Source organism: Polistes dominula, unplaced genomic scaffold, assembly GCF_049000335.1.
Source record: "Polistes dominula isolate Pdom_NZ unplaced genomic scaffold, Pdom_raw_medaka contig_20, whole genome shotgun sequence".
NCBI lineage: Eukaryota > Metazoa > Arthropoda > Insecta > Hymenoptera > Vespidae > Polistes > Polistes dominula.
The window spans coordinates 8,103,245-8,115,572 of record NW_028301147.1 but is presented as its reverse complement, the minus strand read 5'-3'; the positions used below and the strand labels follow the sequence as shown (position 1 = coordinate 8,115,572).

The following is a 12,328-nucleotide window of genomic DNA, read 5'->3' as shown; positions in this document are numbered from 1 at the left end:
TTATTATTATTATTATTATTATTATTATTATTATTATTATTATTATTATTATTATTATTACAATTGTTATTATTATTATTATTATTATTATTATTATTATCCTTTTCCATCTTCTAACACTCTGTCATATCGTCATGTGTAATTAGTTTGTTGTGCGTCGTGCTTCGTGAGTGAGTAATACGTTTCTAAGATATATATATATATATATATATAATCATTCTAAGAAGACGCAACCCTTTTAACTTGTCTATTCTTTTTTTCTTTCCTAATTCGTGTACCTTTTATTCTTCTTTGTCTTCTTCTTTATCGAATGCTGTATATTATTCCATCGTCCTAAAGTCAAGGAAGTCAAATCGTTTGATGGACGTTGCTCGAGGTCGAGGGTCGATAGTACTATACATATACACGAGGAGGGGTCGTAGCGTGCCCGAATCGTTAAGTTGGAACAGTCGATGAATCGGATAGGCGACCAATTTATCCTCTTCCATCAAGCTTAAGGTTCTTTCATTATAGTTTAATCGGTTCATTCGATTCTATAGTAAAATAGATCATTCGAGTACATTGGACCGTTTTATCCGTTATAGTTTTAGTTTTTAAGAAGAATATATGAAAGATATAGAACAAGAATGAGAAAGAAAAAGATACTTGAGTTCTTGAGTGCTTTGAAAGAATGGACTTAGCTCCGGAGTGTTGTCAAGAATCTTTCAAAAATTTCCTTTAAATGATGTGTGACATATATATACATATATATACTAAATCAATTGTATTAGGTCATTGAAAATTAGCTGTGATTAATTTGAATGATAAATTAGTATTTTAAGAGGCAATTTTCTAATCGTTAAATTACACGTTACATTTGGTTGTGATTTTCATAAAGAAATTATTTTTAACGATAAAAAATTCGTCATCTTTTAAAAACGTGATCGTCAAGTCAAGGTAAATTAAAATGAATAATATAACATAGTTTATTTTTTGGCTGTGAGTTTCGTGTAGTTTCGTTCAACGGAAGTTAGCAAGGGAAACGTCGATAGGGTCGAGCTCTCGTCGTTGGTCGTCGTCGTAGTCGTCGTCGTGTTGGTCGATGTATCCGTGTGTATGTGCATTTCTATACGTATTTACAACATACACCTACGCATAAATCTTCTCTGGGTAGAGAAGAGCAACACAATTCTGTGTATATGTGTGTATGTGTGAGTGCTTGCTCATTCGGATTTCGTGTCCTATGTTATATGTGTGTAGTATGTGTGCATGGCGTGCGTAAGTTAGTGTTGCGAGTAACTCGTCCACTCGTTCTTGCTGTGAGCTGAGTCATCAGGATTTTCACTACTAGATAAACTAGATTTTAGATCTCTCTCTTTCTCTTTCTTCCTTTCGATGCATGGATCTTTTATATTTTTTTCATTTGATTTCTCCTTTCATTTATTTTTTTTTCTATAAACATTTTTTATCTCCTTCTTTTTCTATTTTTTTTTTTTTAAAGGTAGTGTAAAAATCTCGCTTGGTATAGGTCACCGTTGATGACTTACTTTTTTTTTTCTGCGACAAATTTGTTTTTCTACATTTTTTTCTTTTTCTTTGACAATGCTAAGAAAAAATAGTAGAAGAAGAAGAAGAAGCAGAAATAGTAGAAGAAAAAAAAAGTATTTGTTGGTACGATTCCTCTCGCGTTCGACCTTCGTCGATGAAGAGAGGAAGAAGAAGTGAAAGAAGAGGAAAAGAAGGAGGAGGAGGAGCCGTTGCTCCGTTCGCAGAGATTCAAGTTTCCACATCCGAACGATGCTGCCCCCTTTTGCATTTTAATGCACGCTTTCGGTACCGTTCCACGCCTTTGATTCCTCTGCTATCTTTCTTCCTCGTAGATGAATAATGCTGTTATCTCGTTATGTTTAACTGTCTCTCTTTTTCTATATTGTATTAAATATACAGACAAATTGACAGACAGAAAGACAGACAGAAAGATAGACAGGCAGACAGACAAACATAATGACGATTGAACGAGACTATTAAAATCAGTACACCGTAAATTAGTATTATAGTATCGAACTCTTCTTTCCTTCCCCTCTCCCTTTCTCTTCTATCCTCTCGTCGGAAACATTCGATTAAACCTATAAATCAAATTCGAGGAAATCCATTTGTCAAAGCTTTATTTTTCCTCTTTTCTGCTTCCCGTAGATTGATTTTTTTTTTTCTTTGCACTTCTCAATAAAGCTCTTTTGTTGAGAAAGAGAGAGACAAGAAGTGAAGATTACATATCAATAATGAGTTAGAAACTTTTATTCACGTTTCGTTCGTAACAAATTAAATATTTTTAAAAATTAAAATTTAGATTGATATTATCAACTGGAAACAGAAGAAACGTGAAAGCTTAATTCAAAACTTACAATCATGGCGGAGGCCCCTCTCTTCACCCCTTCGTCATCTTCAACGATGATAGCAACGAATAACGCTTTGTTCATGGTGCTCTCGTACGTTCATCCTTTTTCTCTCTTTGTTTCCCTTTTTTCTCTTTTTCTCTCTTTCTCTCTCTTGCTGCCGGTTTTGATGTACTAAAAATACGAAGGGGAAGCAAGCAGCTTTAAAGCGTTGCAGAGGGGCCGAATAATTGTTGCCGGCGCTGTCACGTTGAACCTGATGTCGCTATAGTTTCTTTCCCTTCCTCCTCTTGTTTGGTGTATATCCTCGATGAGAGACAATCGAGAGCATAATTCCGACTAATCGAGGCACTCGTCGCAATTACATCCAACACGTTTACCGTACTCCAGCTCGTTTTTATTCTCTCCTTGTCTATAATATTCTCTCTCTCTCTCTCTTTTGTACCCCACACATAAGTACAAGCATTTCTTCACCTCCCTCGTTTCCCTTTGCTCTTATATATATGTATATATCTTTCTTTCTTTTTCTTTTACGCTATTTTTTCTTGCACGTACCAGCGCACACGCCGAGCCGTCGTGAGAATCGAGAAGCTTTTAGAAGTCTCGAGGATGTCAGGAAACTCGTCTTTTTTGCATCGAAATGAACGAACAAACGAACGTAATCCAACGATCTTATCCGTTCATCGAGACTCGCTAGGAAGTTAGAAATTTCGTTTTTAGCATCATGAGAAAGTCCATGACTCTGAAACTTTTGTTCCCACTCTGTCTGGTCTGTCTGTCTTTCTCTTTCTTTATTCATTTATCTTAATTTCTTTCCAATCTTGAATGTATTTTTGATATATCAAAAAAAAAGGTTTTATTTTGAATTTATAAAATTTCATTTACAAATTCATAAATGTATTATACATACATATCTCTTATATTTTTGGCAATAAAAAAAAGAAAAAGTATAAATCTTCGTTTTACACCTTTTGAACTTTTTCTCGTTATCCTAGCAGTGACAATGAGGCGACGCAAACTTTCTCTCAGTAATAACGAAGAGAGGGAAGTATAGAGTGCACATCATTATGCACTTTAACGAGTGATTCCGAGCGTGGAATAGTCGGACGATAGAGACACGTGATTATAAGAAACATATATATATGTGTGTATACGTACACACCGCAAGTATAAACAAATACATCAACGTGAAGAGTAAAAACAAAAAAGAAGATAAAGGAAAAAAATTGAAAATTAAAAAGAGGAAGTTTCTATTAAAAAAAAAAACAAGAGAAAAATTAATTCATTTATACAATGTGGATGCTTAAGAAGAGGATGAAAATGGTGAGGGGAGAAAGAAAAATGGTGGAATTCATTAAATAGCCCATTCTCGAGCAAGACTTCCTTTTCTCCTCCTCCGCCTCCTCTTTCTTTACTTTTCCTTCTTAAACGAAGGAAAAATGGGTAGTCAAAACGACACTCGAAACAGCGGCGTTACAACCACAACGATTTTAACTCTAAGGATTCTCCTTGGGGCAGGATTATTATCGCATCTTCTTTCGCATGTCCTTGCTCAAACGGAGGACCCACAAACCTCTTTAGAAACAACTACGTCTACTGCGACTACTACGACGTACGAGCAAACGACTACTTACATCATTTCCGGATCTTCTTCTTCTTCTTCTTCTTCTTCTTCTTCTTCTTCCCCTTTGGCGGAGAACAAGTCCGACCTTTATAAAGGTAAAATCTGAATATGTTATATTACGTGTGTATGTGTGTGTGCTCGCGCGCGTGCGTACGTGCGTGCGTGCGTGTGTGCATGCATGTGTGTATTGCGTGGGTATAATATATAATTTGAGAACATCAAAACGACGTTAATTGAACGTGAGTTTCATCTTGAAAGGTCATTTGCTCGCCTGTTTTTTGTCTAGCATTGGTAACGATTGATCGATCGCACCTTTACGTGGAAAATAATATACTGGGTGTTTTGTGATCAGTAGTTTTATATTACTACGTGACAGTAATACATTTTTGTTCAGTATTGCTTAACTCTCTTTTTCCCCCTCTATCCCCATTCTTTACTAACCAATGTAAGATATGTTTAACTGCAATGTATATGAATATGTGATGATCATTTAAAAACATAATATGTGAGAGACAATCGTAATACTAATGGTTTTTTTTCTGCTAATCGAAATCAAGCTATTACTTTTTTAACACTAATTGTAAATGTTACACCAGGAAATCTAGAAAGTATCTCATTATGTAATTATAATATAACAGGCGTGTTTCCTCTTACACATTTAACGATTTTCTTCTTCTTTTTCTTTTTCTTACGTTAGTTTTATTTCAAATGATACTATACGGTATATTTATGAATATATACATGTATACAGAACGGAGGAGGCAAGCTTGGATTCACAAGCATGTTGCAAGATTTACTAGTCTTGTAATCGACGCTTAACTCATTTCCCGTTCCGTCTTGATTTCGAGGAACGAGTTGCGACGCATATTACATTTCTCTGCACATATATATATATATATATATATGTATATATGATATGTGTATGTATGTATGTGTCAAAGCCACGTTATACGTAAAATCGATACTGAGAGTGCGCGAGCGAACTAACGAGTGACGCGTAGATGCACTTTGTCTCTCTCTCTCTCTCTCTCTCTCTCTCTTTTACTTTTTTTGTCTCCTTCATTTCTTCTTCTTTTCTTTTTATCATTATTATTTTCTCTTATTTTATTATATATATATTTTTTAGTTTTTGTTATATTCTTCTCATTCTTTTTCTATAACAAATTCCCGTTACGCGTTGTTATTTTACGTAAGGTCTCGAAAACATTTTATTAATATTAAAAATCTTTTATAGTGACAAAAGTCTTTTATATTCCATCTTTTCTTAACTTAATTCACCTAAGTTATATACTATATATTTTTCCATTGTCCCTTTGCGATAGAAGAAAATGCAGCTTGTTAGTTTTGTTTGCGGCGGTCTAATGATACCGAGAGGTATCTCATTTATTTTGTATTTTTCTCAACGTTTTTACCTTACTAACAATAATTGTCTGTTTTTTTCTTCGAAAATGTATTTTCATATTTTCTTTTTCTTGATTTTTATTTCTTTTTTTATAAAATACATTTCAAGTAGTCCAAAAATGCTTTGGTATTGTTGATAAGACATAGTAAATTCCAATGTACACAGATAAGTTATCTAATATTTAAACACGGGTTAGATCTAAAAGCAACCTTTGCACTAAACATTCGAATCACGTTATCGTTTGACAAGAAATTTCTACAAATTCTACTTTTACGATCTAGTTTGAAGGTCAATTACTCTATCGGTCGATTCCCATGAGTTTTAAAAAGTTAACCTTGGTAATCGTATCGAGCAAGGATATTCAACGATACGCATACAACATACATGTATGTAATTAGGTTTCCAAAACGAAGGATAATTCAATAAAAAATTCAAGGATAATAATAATTTCACATTAATTTAATATTCTATTCAAATCTCAATCTGTTATTATGAATTCGTAGGAATTTATAAAATAAGATTTATAAAATAAATAAAACTAACGATCGGTATGTAGTTCGATTACAGTTGCGTTGAAAACATAATACTCTCTTTTACTCTCCCTCTTCCTCTTTTTCTCTCTTACTCCCTTTACAGATCGAGAAGCAGGTACATATACCTCGGCCATTTCTTATCAAATGTTCCTTTCACTCGCAAACCGTTACTCACTGCAAGCCGATCCAAATAAAGGCTCTTTCGCCTACTTCGAAGCACTCCAACTTGCTTCAACCACTAGTAACAAACATATACACATACATATACACATGATACATATACATTAACACGAAGAGTACGGTTAAATGTTAAAAACGGAAAACAATAATACGTTTCTCGGGGGTTTTTTCACTACCCATTTTGACATTCCAGAGCAGTTCGTAAAAAGCATCATTCCTTCTCTTTCTCTCTTTCTCTTTCACTTTTTCTCTATCTTTATCTTTTACTTTGCCTTGTTTAAAAACCATTCCGTGACGGCTCAGTGCAGCGATAACATCTCTCTCTTTTATCAGGTCAGTTTACCCCTGAACACGGTCATTTGGAAGGAATGATTAGTACGGAACGAGACGAACCGGTAGCTTTATCTCCTTCTTATACCTTACCCACCGTGCATCTCGCAACGTTCTTCTCACTCGTTCTGCTCGCGCCATCGCGATTACTTTGACTGATTAAACGAAAGCTTCTGTGGCCTTCGATAATTGTACAGAAGTAGTAATAGAAGTAATAAAGAAAATCATTTTTTTATTATACCTATTTATGTAGACATCTCTCATGTTAGTTTTTCCAACTTATTTTTTTCTAACTTTATCTATCTCACATACATACTCATATACTTTTTTCAAATTTTGTTCTTATTTTCTATTTGTGATTCTTAGATATATTATATCAGTTGTATCCGTGTATCTATGTAATCCCCATCCATTATTTTGATAATTTAATTAGTCATAAGTCGAGATATAAATTTTTCAAACAGGATTGATATAAGCTATTTATCTTTTCTTTCTTTTTTGTTCTTTTTTTCCTTTTGTTTTAAATTTTCTATCTTTATAGGAATATTTATTCATTAATTTAGTTGCCTTCATATAGTCGAGAATAATGATAAGCTATTCTTTTCTTTTTTCTTTTTTTTTTTAACTCATTCTTTTCTCTTCTCGAAGACAACCACGATGATTTCTTTCACAACGCTTTCTCTCGCGAGACTTTATGCACCCGATCCAGAACCGCTAAGCAAAGACACACAAAGAGAGGTTAGTAAGCCGGTCGTGTAGTAAGGATGTCACACGACAGAAAAACGATGTTCTAGAAAACATCTCAACGTGTTCCCGTGATTTCCTTTATGGTAGAACACAGACTCCCCTTGATCTAACATGATAGGAATAATACGAATATACCGGAAAATTATTCTAACTTTCACCGAATTGGATAAGAAACTTTCTAAGATATATCTTAATCGATGAGAAAAACAACATTGAAGGAACTAATTCGTTTTGCATAATTCGATTGGATCAAATATTCCATGCTCGTTCGACTGTAACGAACACACGAGGAACATAGTAACCTCGATTATATAGTCTCATATATATATATATATGGTCTTTTAATGGCTCTTCCTAAGAATCGAGAATTCAACGAGTCTGCTGCTGCTGCTTCTAATAGATCAAACACTTCAATCTTTTTTTATCCTTTTTTTCTTTTCTTTTTTCTTCTTTTCATAAATTTATAGTTAATTACCGAATCTTCAACTTCTTTTTTTTTATATCTCGGAAAATATTTCAATAATTTTCAAAAATCCATCTTCGTATTTATCCATCCATCCATCTCTTTCCATTTTAATTATTGTACCTTTTTAAATTTTTTTTTATTATTATTTTTTATTTTTTTATTGTATTTATTATTGTTGTTAAATTTTTTATCTCTCTTGATCTTCAACATGACGTCATTTGAGAAACGAGAAAAGACACAACTAGAAAAGAAAAGAAAAATAAAAAAAAATAAAAAAAGAACAAACATTCTTTCAAGTCCGTGTTTGAGGTGTATTTATAATACGTATATGCAACGTACGATGAATTGCAGCAGGACGATTGACCTTGACTATGCCTCGCCATCCGTAATCATATTCATTTTTCACCTCGTCCGTAATACGAGTACGGATCCCTCTTCCCCCCCCCCAACTATAGTGCGTGCGGAGACTCAGCATGACATCATCCGGTTGCAGCTCGCAAAGGTTATGCCCGATCGTTGAGTCTGCGCGTTGTGTTACTTTGGCTTCTTCGTTTCTTCGTTTCTTCGTTCGCGGACGAGTGAATTCGAGCGTAATACTTTGCTTCCTTCTGTATTATTCTTTAACTGATTGTAAGAGAGAGAGAGAGAAAAAGAGAGAGAGATAGAGAGAGAGAAAATTTTTTAATATTCATTTGAAATAATATATTTATATTTTTAATATGCTATTTACTTAAGTTTGCAATAATTTGAGTATAAATAACAGTTAGAAATTACATTTATATTTGTCTGCAATTAATTGTTTGCAATATTGCAAATATTAATAAATAATTCTAGTAATAATAAACGAAATTTTTGATGTCAATCATCGACGATTATCTTTAATGATAATAAACACGTTCTTTAATGTTTCGTATTCGAATAAAACGGGTTGACAGAATCGACTTGATATACTCGTAGGACAAGGAAAGCCAAGACGAAGCACTACTCGTACCTATAATTGAAGTAAATCGATACGTCATCTTCTTTCTTTCACTCTTTTTTTTTCTTAGGTTAGCTTTTGTGCTTTTTATATATATATATTTTTTTTATTAGTCTTATTTGCCCCGTTCGAGCAACCAAATGGAAATAATAAATACTTATAGCAAAAAATAATATCGAAAAATGTACACACGTGTGTATTTAAGTAAATAAGTATGTTCATTCGATATTCGACTGGGTATTATATAGCGAGCATTTGCGGGAGCTCGAATCAATTTGCACAGTTAATTAATTTAAAGGCATCGTCTATCAACCTTGAACATTTATTTTTTTTTTTCTTCTTTTTTTTCTTCGCAACAAAGATCACATTACGCCGAAGCACCGAAGGTGCCGATCCTGACTCGAAAATATCGATTTTGTCTAATTTGTCATCATCGTTTTTGTCTTTTAGAAATGTAAGATACATTGTATGGAATAGTTTTCAGAAAAAAAGGGAAAATGTTTCTTTAAAAGAAAATATTTTATCGAAACGTTGGGATTTAATTACGAAGAAAGTGTATTATATATATATAATTCTTCAATAAAATATGTCTTTTAAATGAGATATAATATTTTGTTGAAATAATGTTAATTAGGAAGAAAAGTTTTTTTTTTAAATTGTTAAGAATATGTACGGATGCATATTATTTTTTTATGTAATTTACCTGCCATACCTACCATATCTACCTACCTACCGTTATTTTTGTTCTCTTCCTTTTTCTCTTTTGGGGTAGGTAATCTTAAAACCGATAAATAACGCGAAAAGCTTTTTTCCACACGGAGAATGCATTCCCAGTCTTAAAGGCCTTCACTTCTGGTTCCATATACCAAAATGAATAGCGTCTAGTTGCTTGTCGGCGCGAGGGGTCTGAGAAGACACTCGAGGCTGTTATTAATTATTCAGTCTTCGGTCGTCGAAACTTCGCACTTGCTTTTGTATGTGGAAGATTGGAAGACCACTTTAGAAAATGACAAGAAGAAGAAGTAGAAGTAGAAGAAAGTAGAGTTATCGGAGAAGACTTAGCAAAATGTTTCATATTCTTTCTTTCTTTTTTTTGTTTCATTCTTTTTCACGAGAATATTAAAAAGTGAAAATAATCCCTTAACTAATGTACGAGTTTAATGACGTTTAAAATATCATCGTACATCACCTGAAGTGAAATTTATTTAGTCATCTGTGTCCAACTCGTCTCACTATAATTTCCTTGTAAATTTTGTTTCAGTGCCAACGAAACCCCAGAATCTCACGTCACGTGGAATAACGTCGACAACCATAGAGCTGTCATGGTCCGAGCCAGAAAGTGCCAACGGCGTCATAGCTGGCTACCGTGTTTATTATATGCATTCCAATTACACCGATGTTCAAATGCACAAGATGTACGACAACAGTGGGCCCAACGTCGAGTTCGTATTAAAAGATTTAAGTGAGTATCATTTAAAATTAACTTATAGATCACATTCGTTAAATAAGCGAAAGATAGTGATAAGAAAATAAAAAATAATAATAAACGGGTATTAATACAAGAATAGACATGATAAGTGGTGTGTGATACATGTTATCTCTCTCGGTATTAATACTAATCTTCAGAAAAGTATAAAATATAATAGCCGATAAAGTGTGATACGAGTGATTGAAATTTAATAATAATAATAAAATATCCTTTTATCTATTCATTACTTCAGAACCTTACATCATCTACGATATTTGGGTGAAAGCATATACGTGGAAACACGAAGGTGAACCATCCGATCATATATTTCGTAGGACTGATATTGCTGGACCAAGCGAGCCACAAATTTTAAATTTGACTTGTCAATCGTATAATTCAGTTTATATTCAATGGGCAAGACCAACGCTCTTTTGGGGTTCCGTCGATTATTATTATATCAATTATCGTCAGGAAACTAATAAATATTCCGAAGAAATCGAATTATCGGCCGATAAGAATCATCTTGAAAGTGGCGTAAGAAAAATTTTATTTAATTTCTTTTTGAAACCAGAAAATATGAGCTTTTAAATAAATGTTAAATATTAAAAAATTGAAAAAATAAATATTTGTTTCTTTAGATGATTATACATAATTTAACAATGAACACGGTCTACGAATTTATCGTACGTGGAGCAACAAAAAGTACCATTAATGATCGATTGATCATACAAGGAGAAAGTTCTGCACCACGAAACGTTTTGGTTACTCACGATTGCGATAAGATTCCACCGTTGAAACGTCGTAGCAGCAAGGATCTCAGCGCTGGTGTGATAGCTGGCATGGTTTGTGCTTGCTTTGCCGTCATGTTAGCAATAACAGCCTTCGTTCTTTGGAAGTAAGAATCATTTTCTATAATATTTTAAACATATTAATAATTATTCACATATTCGTATTAATACACATTGAGTCTACCTTGTTTTATATCTCTAACAACAAAAATAATAATAAAATATATATTTTTTCTATATTTTCGAGATAAATGTAATAAATATTCATACAAATAATTTTAATTGAAAATACGTTCGAAAAATAACATACAATTATTAGTCTATGGTAATAAAGTTCCGTTCTCGTGTTCACAATTATTAGTTGAAATAAATATTCATTTTTATTAGTTTTGGTTGAGAGAAATTTGATAATAAATACAAAAATTAAACCCAAACAAAAAAAAGAAATAAAAATTTCCAGTATCAAAAATACTCTGGAAAAATATATATACACACATATATATAAACCACTATATTATACGTGTATCGTTAAATGTAAATCTGAAAATCACACGAGAGATATAGCCTTCAGCGATCAGATTCGTTAATATATGTCGGTGTGTTGCGAGAAACGCTGGGAGTCGGGAAAGATCATGCGCGTGATCTCGTACGCGTGTGTACATGCGAAGAACGTTCTCTTTCAGTCTCTTCGAATCATTCGTCGTGGTTGATTCGATTCACCGTTTTTCTTTATACACAACACGCGAACTAATCGTTTTTTTATGGTGTAAGAAACATGATCAAGAGGACAGTTAACGATTTTCGTAATGTCATTAACATTAAATGCTGTCATTTAATTTTTTTCTGTCTCATTTTTCTATTATCTACTTTCTGACTTTTAATGTCTCTGTTTTCTTTTTCTTTTTTCCTTCCACACACACTCTCTCTCTTTTTTTCTCCTCTTTTTTCTTTCTCTCTCTCTCTCTTTTTCTTTCTTTGCTTTGTATAGCGTTGTCTCTCACGCTCAGCCTATCTTCTTATCGCTGTTGATAACGGCCAGAGTTAGAACGACGTGTATATGCTAAGGCTTCTTCTTCGTACAGTCAATAAGTGTCGTCGTATTCGCGAGTAATATATGTTTTAATAAGCAATTTCGGATTATATTAAATAAAAAAAGAAAAAAAAACAGAAAAAAAACAAAAGAACAAAACATGAAAGTAGCGTCGTGTGCATAGCGTCTTCCCAATCGTGTCCATTATAGTCATCGTGTTTTCTAAATAAAATGAAGGGAGATCGTGTGTGTATATATATTTATTTTATATAGCACGGCGATGATCAAGGATGATATCCCAAGGATTATATTCAAAATGGGATCAATTTCGGGTCAGGGACGTATGTAAATCTTGAAACACCCTAAGTCTTCCCTTCTTTTTAATTCTTCGAGATTCTCTTTCATTTCG

General features: G+C 33.2%; 1 protein-coding gene and 1 long non-coding RNA gene across 15 annotated transcripts in view; one reads left to right on the top strand and one right to left on the bottom strand.

The window, feature by feature from the left end:
* LOC107074147 (Protein tyrosine phosphatase 99A) overlaps nt 1-12,328 on the top strand; it is a 431,245-nt gene that overhangs the window by 410,121 nt on the left and 8,796 nt on the right. For 7 of the 14 annotated variants that reach the window (XM_089177244.1, XM_089177243.1, XM_089177245.1 and 4 more), the window contains 3 exons: nt 9,895-10,095; nt 10,355-10,635; nt 10,740-10,996. In XM_089177244.1, coding sequence (XP_089033370.1) covers nt 9,895-10,095; nt 10,355-10,635; nt 10,740-10,996 — 739 coding nt within the window. Of the gene's footprint in view, nt 1-12; nt 171-217; nt 499-526; nt 937-975; nt 1,813-3,367; nt 4,092-9,894; nt 10,096-10,354; nt 10,636-10,739; nt 10,997-12,328 lie in introns of those variants that run through there. The other 7 variants (XM_089177251.1, XM_089177250.1, XM_089177249.1 and 4 more) reach the window with 5 other exon arrangements.
* LOC149030975 (uncharacterized) lies at nt 4,103-8,241 on the bottom strand. Its single transcript, XR_016178193.1, has 3 exons — nt 7,994-8,241; nt 6,264-7,895; nt 4,103-6,169 (listed from the first exon to the last, which is right to left on the bottom strand). It is a non-coding gene; the product is annotated as an uncharacterized LOC149030975 (long non-coding RNA).